At 46.6% G+C, this 12,500-nt stretch overlaps 1 protein-coding gene across 1 annotated transcript in view; it reads left to right on the top strand.

Moving 5' to 3' along the window:
* Positions 1–12,500, top strand: part of LAMB1 (laminin subunit beta 1) — a 98,602-nt gene that overhangs the window by 27,269 nt on the left and 58,833 nt on the right. Inside the window, exons 9-12 of the mRNA XM_015422523.1 lie at positions 1,108–1,296; positions 2,904–3,083; positions 4,437–4,549; positions 9,183–9,262. Of these exons, the coding sequence (XP_015278009.1) occupies positions 1,108–1,296; positions 2,904–3,083; positions 4,437–4,549; positions 9,183–9,262 (562 nt within the window). The remainder of the gene's footprint in view (positions 1–1,107; positions 1,297–2,903; positions 3,084–4,436; positions 4,550–9,182; positions 9,263–12,500) is intronic.

Raw genomic sequence — 12,500 nt, 5'->3', positions numbered from 1 at the left:
GATTTCCCCCCTGCGAGTCCCGTCCCCCCTGAGCCATAAGGAGGGAATCGGGTGTGGGGAGCTTTCGTGCTGCATCTGTGGTGGTGTGATGAAAAGAAAAGCCAGCCTGACAACAAAACACCAGAGAGTAAAGCTAGCCTGCAAAATAAATTCTGCAACCAAAATCAGACCTGCAAGCATGATTCTTCCAGTTTTTTAAACCAGGTTGGTTCATGACAATGAGCAAGCGTCACACCAGCTTTTTCTACTTCATTCTCCTTTATCTGTAACACAAAGCAACTTGGAAGGAATGACAAAGTTGTGTACAGTTGAATATAGATTTACCTTATTTATTTATTTATTACATTTCTACCCCGCCCTCCCAGCCATGACTGGCTCAGGGTGGCTTACAACAGCATAAAAAGAATAATAAAACAGTATAATGATCATAAAACCATATAACAATTACAACATTAAAAGGTGCTAACAATAATAATCCAATTACCATTAAGCAGATAACAGTTTAACATTACATTTGGGATGGTGCTCAGACTTCCGTGCCATCCTAGTGGTCGATCCAGATCTAATATTGTGCGGGTGGCTCAGGCTGCTTTAAGACTTTCAGGGGACAGGGCGTTTTCCCTGGCCCTGGTTGTAGCTAGCCTGGCATCCTTTGGTCCGGGAAGGATGAGTCGGTGTTGAGACCCTGAACGCAGTGCTCTCTGGGGAACATGTGGGGAAAGGCGGTCCCTCAAGTATGTAGTTCCCTGACCATAAAGGGCTTTAAAGGTAAGAACCAGCACCTTAAAGCGAATTCGGTATCTATTTATTTATTTTATTTATTAATTTAATTTATACCCCACCCTCCCCATATGCTATTGGTAGCCAGTGCAATGCCTCCAGCACAGGCTGAATGTGCTCCCATATTGGGAGGCCCATCAACAGCCTGGCTGCAGCATTTTGCACCAGTTGTACCTTCCAAATTTGCGATAAGGGCAGCCCCATGTAGAGAGCGTTACAGTAGTCTAGTCTAGTTAGGCAGCTACCATATGCTCAGTCCCTTAAAATGCAGTTACTTAATGTTTTAAAGTAATTGGTCATCACCTGGAATCTGTTATTTTTACTTAGAATGCAATTGCAATGAACATTCTACACAGTGTCATTTTGATATGGCTGTGTACCTGGGAACTGGAAATAGCAGTGGAGGAGTGTGTGATGACTGCCAGCATAATACTGTGGGGCGTAACTGTGAGCAATGCAAACCCTTCTACTTCCAACATCCAGAGAGAGATATCCGGGACCCCAACATTTGTGAACGTAAGTACAATGATGGGCCTGTCTCAATCAATGAGAAACACAGTCAGTAAGGCACCCTGGCAAAGGCCTCATCATTTACTCCTCTCTTTCTCTCACTAATATTTAGCATAATTCTTCCCCTGTTTATCCCCCACCTCCATTTCCTCATGTTGTTTCCATTATGGTGAATTGTAGATTGTAAGTTCTCTGAGGTAGCAAGTTGTCTTCTTCTGAATAGATTGCCATGTGCATTGATAGGACTGTACAACCGAACAAATGAAATTAATCATTGTGATTTTGAAGGTTTGTTGTTTCACTTTTGTTCTGAAAGCTATAAATGGAAATGTTTCAGGAATTAATGTATATTTCAGAAAGGCTATCTATATTTGATAATAGTTGTAATTCCTCATTTCAGTGGTTGAGGGAAAGGATATAGATAATAAAAATTTTAAAGTAGTGGTACACAATGGTTTTAGATAAGCAGAGGATTCATATTTTAGAAGTTTAAGCAATAAAAATAAAAGTCAATATCTGCACTCTGAATTGTGCCCAGAAGCAGAGGTCATTTCGGGGGGGAACGCGGGGGAACGCAGTTCCCCCGGGTGAGGTGCGGGGGGCGGGGCACATGACGAAGCCCCGCCCCCTGCTTCCGGCCGCCCTGCTTCCGGCCCTCATTCAGCCAGGAGGAGGCAGGAGAAGAGGGAGGGTAAGTTGCTTCCTCCCTGCCTCTCCCCACCCCTGCCTGCCTGGGGCCAGGGAGGGCCTTGGCGGGGCTTCCTTGCACTCTCGCTGGCCTTGCAGGTCCACCGCCGGGCCCCTGATGTCAGGGGGTGTGGCATATGCTAATGAGTTATGCTAATGAGTTCCCCTAGCTCTTTTTCTACGAAATGACCCCTGCCCAGAAGCAAATCGGAAGTCAGTACAGATGGAACAAGATTGGGGTGATATGGTTCCTACAACTCACTCCAGTTAGCACTCTGGCCGCAGGATTCTGTAGCAACTGCAGCTTCTGGACAGTCTTCAAGGGTGGCCTCATGTAGAGCACATTGCAGTAATCGAATCTAGATGTTACCAGGGCATGCACCACAGTGGCATGATCTTTTCTGCCCAGAAAGGGCTGCAACTGGCTCACCAGCCGAAACTGGTGCAAAGGTCCAGGAACACCCCCAAGCTGTGTACCTGCTCATTTAGGGGGAGTACAGCCTCATCCAGAGCAAAGGATAACCCATCTCTTGGCTCAGGGCTTCCTTCCACCAGCAGTACCTCTGTTTTGTTGGGATTAAGTTTCAAGTTGTTAGCCCTCATCCCTTCCAAAGCTGCCTCCGGGTAATATGTTTGGCAATATGTTTTCTGTGTTGGATCCAGACTACATATTATGCTAATGTGATTTCTGCCAACCACCCTTCCACCTACAGACCCCCGAATTGCCCCCATGCCATTCCTGAGGGTCTCCTCTGTCCCCCAGTATCAAAACTTTGGGGAGATCAGTGGCCTGCAATGGGGAAGGGAAGGCAGGAAAGTTCTGTTCTGCGGCCAGAAGTGTTTCCCATTTGCAGAAAAAAATACTCTGGATTGAGCCCTCTGTCCAGTGGTTTGTGGACTAAAGTGTTTCTGCTTTTTATTTTTAGCATGCAACTGTGATCCAATTGGCTCCCAGAATGGTGGGATATGTGACCGCTACACTGACTTCTCCACTGGGCTTATTGCCGGCCAGTGCCGGTGTAAGTTATTTGTGGAAGGGGAACGTTGTGATATCTGCAAAGAAGGATTCTTTGGATTAAGTGGAGACAATCCTCTTGGTTGTCAGTGTAAGTAAACATAAAAACACAGATTTCAGCAGTTAACTCTGTACACCTTGATTTTATTAATCAAATTTAATTCAACAGAAGTCGTTACTTTCCTTTATAAATCTATTGTCCAGAGAGCCTATATAGAGAACCAGGATGTAAATTTGATATTAATATGTATTATAGTCTTTGCGGGGTTTTAAAGCTTGGAGGGAACTGTGGGAGAGGAGAATTCTGGGATATTTCAGTTCCCTTCCCTGAATTTTCAGCTTTACTTTTTCTTCCAGCAGTGTAAAAGGAAGAAAAATGCAGACATCCATTATTTTGTACAAGGCTAAGGTTGCCAGCCTACAGGTGGCGCATGGAGATTTCCCACTTTTACAACTGATTTTCAGACAACCAAGATCAGTTCCCCTGGAGAAAATGGCTGCCTTGAGGGTGGGCTCTATGACATCATACCCTGCAGAGGTCCCTCCCCAGGCTCCACCCTCCAAATCTCCAGGAATTTCCCAGTCTAGCGCTATTAACCATCTGCACCCTACACCCACTGTAGGGAATCTACACTGGAACACTCAGATACGGAATAATTGCTGATGCCATCAATTGTTATAATTGTTACTATTGCTATTTATTGATGTTTTTATTGCTGGTTAATGTTTTTTAGAAGTTGCATTATGTATTTATCAATTGTCGTAACCCACCCTACGCCTGCTTGCAGGGTAGGGTAGGCTAGAAGTCCAATTAATATATACATATATTTGTATTTAGAAGAAGAGGAGATTGGATTTATACCCTGCCCTTCACTTGGCGTCTCAGAGCAGCTTACAAACTCCTTTCCTTTCCCCTCCCCACAACAGACACCCTGTGAGGTAGGCGGCACTGAGAGAGCTCTGAGAGAACTGTCCTTGGAAGAACAGCTCTGACAGAACTATGGCTTGCCCAAGGTCATCCCAGCAGCTGCAAGTGGAGGAGTGGGGAATCAAACCCGGTTCTCCAAGATTAGAGTCCACAGACTTAACCACTACACTAAACTGGCTCTTTACTTACTATTTACTTACCCTGTCACTCTCTATACTTCTTTGAGTATGGGCTCACTTAGTTTATTTGTAATTTTTTGTCGTTAATTCTGCATTTTGTATTTTTATTTTGTACCATTTTTTAATGTGATTGCATATTAGTGTTGATTGTAATTTTTGTATTACTCAATGCAGGAGGGGTCACATAGGTAAAGCAATTTACCAGTAAGTCCCTGCACTGAAAAGTGTGTGTGTGGGGGGGGGGTGATTTAGAAGTAAATTGGTTACATTACATGCTGTGCAAATGACAAACATAACACCTAGCTTCTGTTTTATATGCTTGTGTTTCCTAATGTAGCTTGTGCATGTAATCCCTTGGGCACACTTCCGGGAGGGAATCCTTGTGACTCGGAGACAGGAAGCTGCTATTGTAAGCGTCTTGTTACAGGAAGGCGCTGTGATGAATGCCTGGTAAGTTGTCTAGTATAAAACTTAATTGAAAATCCTTAAAATTAAGCAGTAGATATTTTTCTGGAGAAAGCCAGATCTGTTTGTTTATTGGTTTATATATTTAGATAAGTTTTATGCCACTTCTCCAGGGAACCTGCCTGAGGCAGCTTACAAAATAAAGCCTAATAAACAGATAAATACATTAGAAGTTTAGAAACTCATTCAGAGCCTGAAAACAAACCATGAACAGCATCAAATGGTTTTCAGGCTAAAAAGCATACTAGAGAAATGATGTTAAGAGATCGGCCCCTTATTATAAAAGCCTGGGTGAACAGCAACCTTTTGCCCTGGTGCGTAAAGGAGAGTAGTGTGGACTCCAGGCAAGCCCCAAGGAGAAGTGTGTTTCATAAGTGAGGTGGCACTACAGAAAAAGCTCTGCCTCTGTTTGCCACCTGCTTCACCTCAGATGGTGGGGGTCAGAGAGCGGAGCTTGTGAATTGGTTTGTACCAGCCGTCAACATTTCAGAGACCATATTATATAAGAAATTCTTATGGTACAATGTTTACTTTCATGAAAGTTGCAAGCATTAGCCTGTGGAGTTTCAATTCTAAGGCTTGTCATGTTTAGTGTAGTCGTTAGGAGCACGGACTCTAATCTGGAAGAACTGGGTTTGATTCCCCACTCCTCCACATGCAGCTGCTGGTGTGACCTTGGGTCAGTCACAAGTTCTTTCAGAGCGGTACTCTCAAGAACAGTTCTCGAAAGAGCTCTCTCAGCCCCAACTACCTCATAGGGTGTCTGTTGTGGGGAGGGGAAGAGAAAGGAGATTGTAAGCTGCTATGAGACTCCCTTGGCTAGTGAAGGGCAGGCTATTAATCCAATCTCTTCTTCGTCTTCCTCTTAGGGTTCCACAGATCTGATTCTTGTGTCATATTGCACCAGAAGGGTTTAAGCTTCTCTTTTTGCACAGGCTGTTTATTAAGAGCCAAAGCAGCTAAGCCAGTGTTAGTGCTTGAGGCTGTGACCCCTTTGTTTTTATAGTTCTGCTATAGATAGGTGAACAACAGCGCACCTTGGAAGAAGAGGCATGGTTCATCTTTGTCTTCTGTGCAGTCCCAATGCAAGTCGACCACTGCAGGATCTTCTTCTTGTTTAGAATCATTAGGGGTGTCCGCCTGCCCACTGGAGCTGTTGTGAACGTTTCCCTCCCAACAGTCACACCGTCCAACGGCATAATGCCCTTTCCCCCTTCAGTTCCTTCTTCTCCATGACAGAGTAGGACTGTGGTCAGACATGCAGTTTGATCCATTGTGGCCCTGTCCCTAATTGATCCAGGGTTTTTTGTAACAGAAGAATTCTGATCAGACTTACCCCCTCAAAGTGTTTTCACCCCGTCCTTGAGCTATCAGATGCAGCAGACAGGGAGTGGGGTTGTAAGCCACTTTTTTTTTTTCCTTTGAGCATGCACACAAGTACTGATGAGCCTGCTGGGATATGTAGTTCACTGCCGTCCTCTCTCTCTCTAATCTTTTCAATTAACCCTTTCCTCAAAGCACAGAAAAAAGCTGAAGTACAGAGGCGTCTTTGAAAGTTTTTGTAAAGAAAACACAATTTTGAGAAGCCCCTGTGGGAGAGGGGGAGAGAGAGAGAAGTGCGAATATGCAGCTCACTAAGTGCACCTCACTAAGTAGTTAAAAAAAGGGTGGCTGGAAAACAAGAGACCAGTCAGGAAATCTGTTTTGAAACTAGCTCAGCCCAAAAGAACCGGACTTTCACAGGTACCAAAGAAACATGCAGTAAAGGGGGGGGGATGCAGACAGCTGGGGCATGACAGAAAGATGTTGCTGTCTGATCGTGTATTTTAAATCCATAAGGGAACAGGAACAGATCAAACTGCACATCTGACCGCAGCCTAGGTCTGTCTTCTAGCATTGTCATCATTTTGTACCAGCTTTAAGAGAGAAATTGACAGATTGTATCTAGCAAACCTGGATTGCAGGGAAAAACCTCTCTTCATAGATTGCCTGGCCACAACAGCAGTTTTTGGTGGTAATTTTCTAAGAGGGAGTCAGATCCTCAAATGTCTCAGAAGAGCTTATTCAAGAAATGCACCCAATGTGAGACAAAGATGGCACAGATGAATGAACAATGAACAAATATTATATGCCTGGGCAAGAGCCATAAGGTTGTGAACTCAGCTGTGAAATTTGTCAGCGATTCACACAGAAAGCCCGCTTTGAAAGAGCATTGAATTTTAAAGTGGCACTATGGGAGAAAGCCCTGCAGGCTTCAGAGATGCTTGACACATTGGTTCTAGCTGCCGGGAAGTTGAAAGCACCGGCAGTGGTGTCCACAAAGTCCGCACCATCAGTTCTGGAGGGAGACAAAGTACCATCTAGTGCATAAACCTGATCTCCATCGGTTCCAAGAAGTCTCTCAGAACCAGGGCTCTAGTCGGGGGGGAGCTCTCAGGTACGGAGCTCCGGAAGAGAACCTCTAGGGGGCGGGGCGGTCACGTGGTGAAGCCCCGCCCCCTTCTTTACCCCGCCCTCTGCTTCGATCCTCATTCCGTTTGGGAATGAGGATGAAGCAGGAGGGTAAGTAGCCGGGCCTTCTGACACACGTCCGGTGATGTCAGGGGGTGTGGCCTTCTGTCACTTCCGGTGATGTCAGGGGGCGTGGCATATGCAAATAAGTTATGCTAATGAGTTATGCTAATGAGCTCCGGCAGCTCTTTTTCTACAACAAGACCCCTGCTCAGAACCACCGGCTAAGAAAGTTAAGAGTGAGAGCAAACATAGGGAAGGTGCAAAGTCGGAGATTAAGTGTCACTGGGCAAAGTCAGTTCTGACAAAGGAATTGAGAGGGGAGAGAGACCCACCCCCCAAACCTCTACCTAGAATGCCATCTATTGTTTTGCCGGTGCTGTCTCTATTGGAGGGGGAGATTGGAATGGATCCGATCCCTCCATTGGATCCGATGCAGCATCAGGGGTCATCACTTTCAGCTCCGTAGCCACCAAATCTTTCCCCTATAGCTCCATGGCCTTACTTTAGATCTCCTCATTATCTACAAGAGTGGAGTGAATACAACAAGATGGCTTCAAGAATGGAACCAACAGAGACCTATCATCCTCCAGGAGTCTGTGTACTGGTGCAATCTTCATATGTCCCAAGATCTCTGGATCCAATGTTTGAGTCAGATGAGGAGTCAAGGGAAGATACTACCATTATATTTGAAAGGAGCTCAGAAGTTCCTTCGGACCCATTTGCTGATGAGAGTCTAGGTGCTGGGTTATCTTCATCACCATCAGAGTATCTCAGACTGTATGCGAAGCAGATGCTTTGCATGGCTAAGTCGTTGGAGATTGATGTGTCCCCTGCCTCTCAGCACCCAAAGAATAAAATTTTGTCGCATATGTATTCTGAATCACCAGGAGTGGTGGCTTTTCTGATTTTAGAAGGATTCCTAGAGATGGTGGGAGAGTTATGGAATTAGTCTGCTATGACATCTTCACCCTTTTCCCTCCCTCAGATGCAGGATTTTCCCTCCATTTTTTTCTTCCTTTCTGACTGAGCAGCCCCTATGTCTATTTTCTTCTTTTTCTGAAGATCTATGGCTGTCCCACCCTGTCACATTATTGTATTTTTATGCTGGCTCAGCCCAGAAACTTAAGGGAAGAGATAAGAACACCCTCTTAATTTCTGAAATGGCACACAACAGGCTTTATAACATTAAAAAAATATATATTAAATGACAGGGGGAAAGGTCAGGTGAAATTATGGGTAAACGTCTGAGGTAAATCAATAAGAATTCTGAGGTAACTTAATATTTTCACAAACTACAGTTCACATGTTACCAGAAATTGAGAGTTTTAAACTTTTCACATAGACTTAGAATCTGACTTAGAACTGATGTTCATCAAGGTCTTCTGTGCAGGTACATGTTTCCTCCCACCTGGCCCTCTATGAGCTTATGTCATCAGATGCTTGCGGGGGCTCAGAGAGACCTGAAGGGGAAAGGGGCATTGTGCTGTTGGACTTTGTGACCGTTGGGAAGGAAATGTTCACAACAGCTCCAATGGCACACGGATGCCCGTAATGATTCTAAACTAGAAAATCTTGCAGTGGTAGACCAGCACGGTGCAGTCCCACTGTGTGCCTGCACACAAGAGACCTCAATGAACATCAGTTGCAGGTAAGTGTAACCTTGTTGTCTGGTCCTAGGGATAAAATCCCCCCCCATCCCTCTGCTTGTCATTTGGATGGTTTCTAGGCTCATACATTAATATTGGAAGAATAGTGGATTAGAGGGAGAGAGACTCTTTTGAAGGGAGGGGCTGTGGCTCAGTGGTAGAGCATCTGCTTGGTATGTAGGAGGTCTCAGGTTCAATCCCCAGCATCTCCAATTAAAAGATCCAGACAGTAGGTGATGTGAAAGACCTCTGCCCGAGACCCTGGAGGATTGTTGCCAGTCTGAGGAGACAATCGTGATCTTGATGGACCAGTGGCCTGATTCAGTATAAGGCAGCTTCATGTATAACACCCTATAAGGCAGATGGTTTTGCTATCAGTGCTCAGAACTGTCTTGGATGTTTTGCACTTCCTGAAATTTTTCAAGTTTTACCAATAATGGCCTGTTCTTATCTTGCAGCCTGAACACTGGGGGCTGAGCAATGATATGGATGGATGCCGGCCATGTGACTGTGATCAAGGAGGAGCACTGAACAATAAGTAAGGCTCACTCTTGGAACTATTTGCTCCAGACACATATGTGCATTGTGCACCTTGGTTATCTTTATGGTGGATTGGATCCTGCTTAGAATTTCCATGGGGGGCAGTGTCAGGAGACCTCTGATTTCACCCCCAGCTATTCCTGTGACACCCCCCCCCCCAGGAGAAGCATTTTGGGGATGTTTTGGGCTGCTGCAGGAAAAGGAATTGGCAAACATTGCCCCCATGGAAATTATAGGTGGAATCCATGTGTGTTTGAAGTACGTATTCAGTAACCATGTCAGCAGTCCTCTAAGGTAAGCCAGTGTTGTTACTTCCCTTTTACAGAGGTCAAGGTAGAGATGAGTGGCTTGCCTCTGGTCTGGTCAACTAGAAAGGGAGGCTCCCAGCTCACAGACATAGCCACTGTGCCTTAGCTGTAGAGTGACACTTAACTACCAGAGGTGTTGGCCCACTGGAGGTATATATACAATGAAGCATCTCTGTCTTTGCCAGAAGCAGTTACAAATACATGAGAGCCTTTCTGCACATTCAGAGATATTCAAAAGCTTTTGGTGGTAGACTCACAACATTCCAGGGTTTAAAAGAATGTGATCATTTTGCCCAGTCTCCTAACAGAAGTCTGCCCATTTCTATTCCCTTGGAAACTTCAAAACAAGGTACTATGGCTGCCTCACTGTGCAACTTCTTGAACAGCTGGATGCTGCTAAGTCACAGTTCTTCCTAACAAATGACAGATCATTTTCAATTAGTCTGTTTTGGTCTTGGCTGCTTCTAGGAAAGTTACAGAATGTTATCTGATTGTAGTGTGGTCATGGTTGGCTTGGGTGAATGTCAGTTGTGGAAGCCTGAGGTGTGGAACAAGGCACTTTGAGAGGAAGCCTACCATTTCTTGGCTCACCCCTGGTCCATCGTCTTCCTGGGGTGCAGGGATTAGTCCATGCTTCTTTGAAGGAAGAGATTGTCTAGGCTGCCATGACACATGCTACAAAGAGGTGTGTGTGATTTTTTTTTTTGCTGGACCTCTTAGTAGCCTTTGGTGCTGTTGACCATGGTATCTCCTAGAATTAGTTTGGGGGATGAGTATTGAGGCCACTGCGCTCTGGTTCCTGTCTGGCAGATCCATAGCAGAAGGTGGTGCTTGGAAAGTTACACAGCTGCTTGGCACTTGTGCTTCTGGATGAGGCACTGGATGTTCCGAGTAGGTATTCAGAGGTGATAATGGGCTAGATGAGGATCAGTAAAATAAAGCTCAGTCTTGCCTTATAATGGAACGGATTAGGGATTAAGGCACTGGTTCCCAAAGTAGGCAGTACCACCCCCTGAGGGTGCTGGAACAATCCAGGTGAGCGGTCAGAGCCTTGGCTGCAATTGGGGGGCGTTGAATACAAATAAGGGGGTTGAGGAAGCATAAAGAAAGAATAGTCCAGCCTTTTGGTGGTAGGCCAAATAAATTTGGGAACCTATGGATTAAAGCATCATCCTATCCTAGACCAGGTGGTACTATCTTGTAAGAGCAGTTTCTCTGTTTGGGGATTTTATTAAATTTGTATTTGAAGTGAGATACCTAGATTTGTTGGTAGTCCAAAAATTCCTTTAACCAGCTTTGACTGGTATGCCTACAGGTTCTCCTCCTGGAAAAGGAAGACCCTACAGGGTCGCCATAAGTGAACTGTAACTTGATGACACTCCACCACCAACATTTACTTACTAATTTAACTTGAAAAAAACTTTAATAGACTGTCTAAAAGCAAAGCAATAGTATCATGTGTTAAGGAGTACAAATAATCTTGGGATTCCCATTTTTTACCTAATTTTATCTTCTTGTCAGGAAGCCCAAACCTGACCCCGTGGGTTCCCAGGGCTAATGTGCACAAGAAATCAGACTCTGGTAAAATTATGTGAAGTTTATTAAATACTTAAAGCCATGCAACAGAGGAAAAACAAGGAGGCTAAGTTTCTGTTAACACATTAATACCTTGTATTAGATTGCACAATCTTAAAGACTCAAGATCAAAGACAGAGGCTTATGCGTTCTCTACGTAGCCAAGCATATCATAGTCCAGGCCTCAGTCCACCAGAATCATGAAGTTAGCATGGTGTCTCTCTGGCTCCTAGCCCAATTACTAGTCTCGAGCCATCTGGTGCCAGGTGATGGTTCAGATCCAATCAGAACACGCTCTTGCTGGAACCCTCTAGAAGGTTGTGCCATCACTCCTTTCCCCCCTCCCATCGCATGGACTACAGGTTCCCAAGAAAAGCTAATTATCACATCCTTTACTCTGGCCTTGAAGGTGATAAGAGCCATGTAGGCAGTAAGGCCCAGTTACTGACACTTGCAAGCTGGACTAGGCCCATTAGTATTCACATTAACCCGGCGGTCGGCAACCCGCGGCTCCGGAGCCGCATGCGGCTCTACACTGCCCGCCCGGTGACAGGCCTGAAATCCGGCGAGAGAAAAAAGACGACGGGGATCGGGTCTCCGCTCGTCCGCCCCTGTGCGCACGCTCTCGCTCTCTGCGGGGAGGGAAGGAAGCAGAAGGCGACGGGGATCGGGTCTCCGCTCGTCCGCCCCTGTGCGCAAACTCTCGCTCTCGCTCTCTGCGGGGAGGGAAGGAAGCAGGGGCGGGAAAGAGGAAGGAACACCCCGTGCACCCACCCAGCAAGCCCCACCCCCAGCTCCCTGCCTCCAATCAGGTCACAGGACTCTGAGCGGGAAGCAGTATGTGCCGCCCTTGCTTGTTGCCGCGGCCGAGGCCGAGGCCACCCACCAGCACCCACCAGAAGGCAAGTACGTTGGTGGGGGTGCGGGGGGGTGGCACTTTGTGCTCAGGGCGCCCGAGGCCCGCCTGGCTAGCTGGGGTCCCTCTGCGTCCCCGGGCCCAGCTGAGCGAGCAGTGAGGGGAGGGGGGCCGCGGGGAGGAGAGGGAGCGAAAGTTTTTCCTCTTGGAAAAAGCGCACGTGGGGGGGCAGTAGGCGAGGCGGGAGAGAACTTCTCGTGGAGGAGGCGGTCGAGGCTTGCCAACAAGCCGTAAGTCCTCTGGACCCGCTTGCCCTCCTCCTCTCCGTGGCGTAGGGGCTGCTGCCTGCGCCCGCCGCTTCCCTGCTTTCCCCTCTCCCCCTGCGTCCCCTCTCCCCCTCTCCCTCGGCCAGGCTGCCGTTCCCCAGGGAAGGACGCGGTGTGTGTGTGTGTGGGGCGACGGAGGCCCTTTCCCACCCTCCGAATGGAACCGCGCGT

Source organism: Gekko japonicus, unplaced genomic scaffold (genome assembly GCF_001447785.1).
Source record: "Gekko japonicus isolate JY-2015 unplaced genomic scaffold, Gekko_japonicus_V1.1 scaffold1338, whole genome shotgun sequence".
In the NCBI taxonomy this organism is placed as follows: Eukaryota; Metazoa; Chordata; class Lepidosauria; order Squamata; family Gekkonidae; genus Gekko; species Gekko japonicus.
The sequence above is the reverse complement of the archived record's forward strand: the minus strand, read 5'-3'. Positions and strand labels throughout refer to the sequence as shown.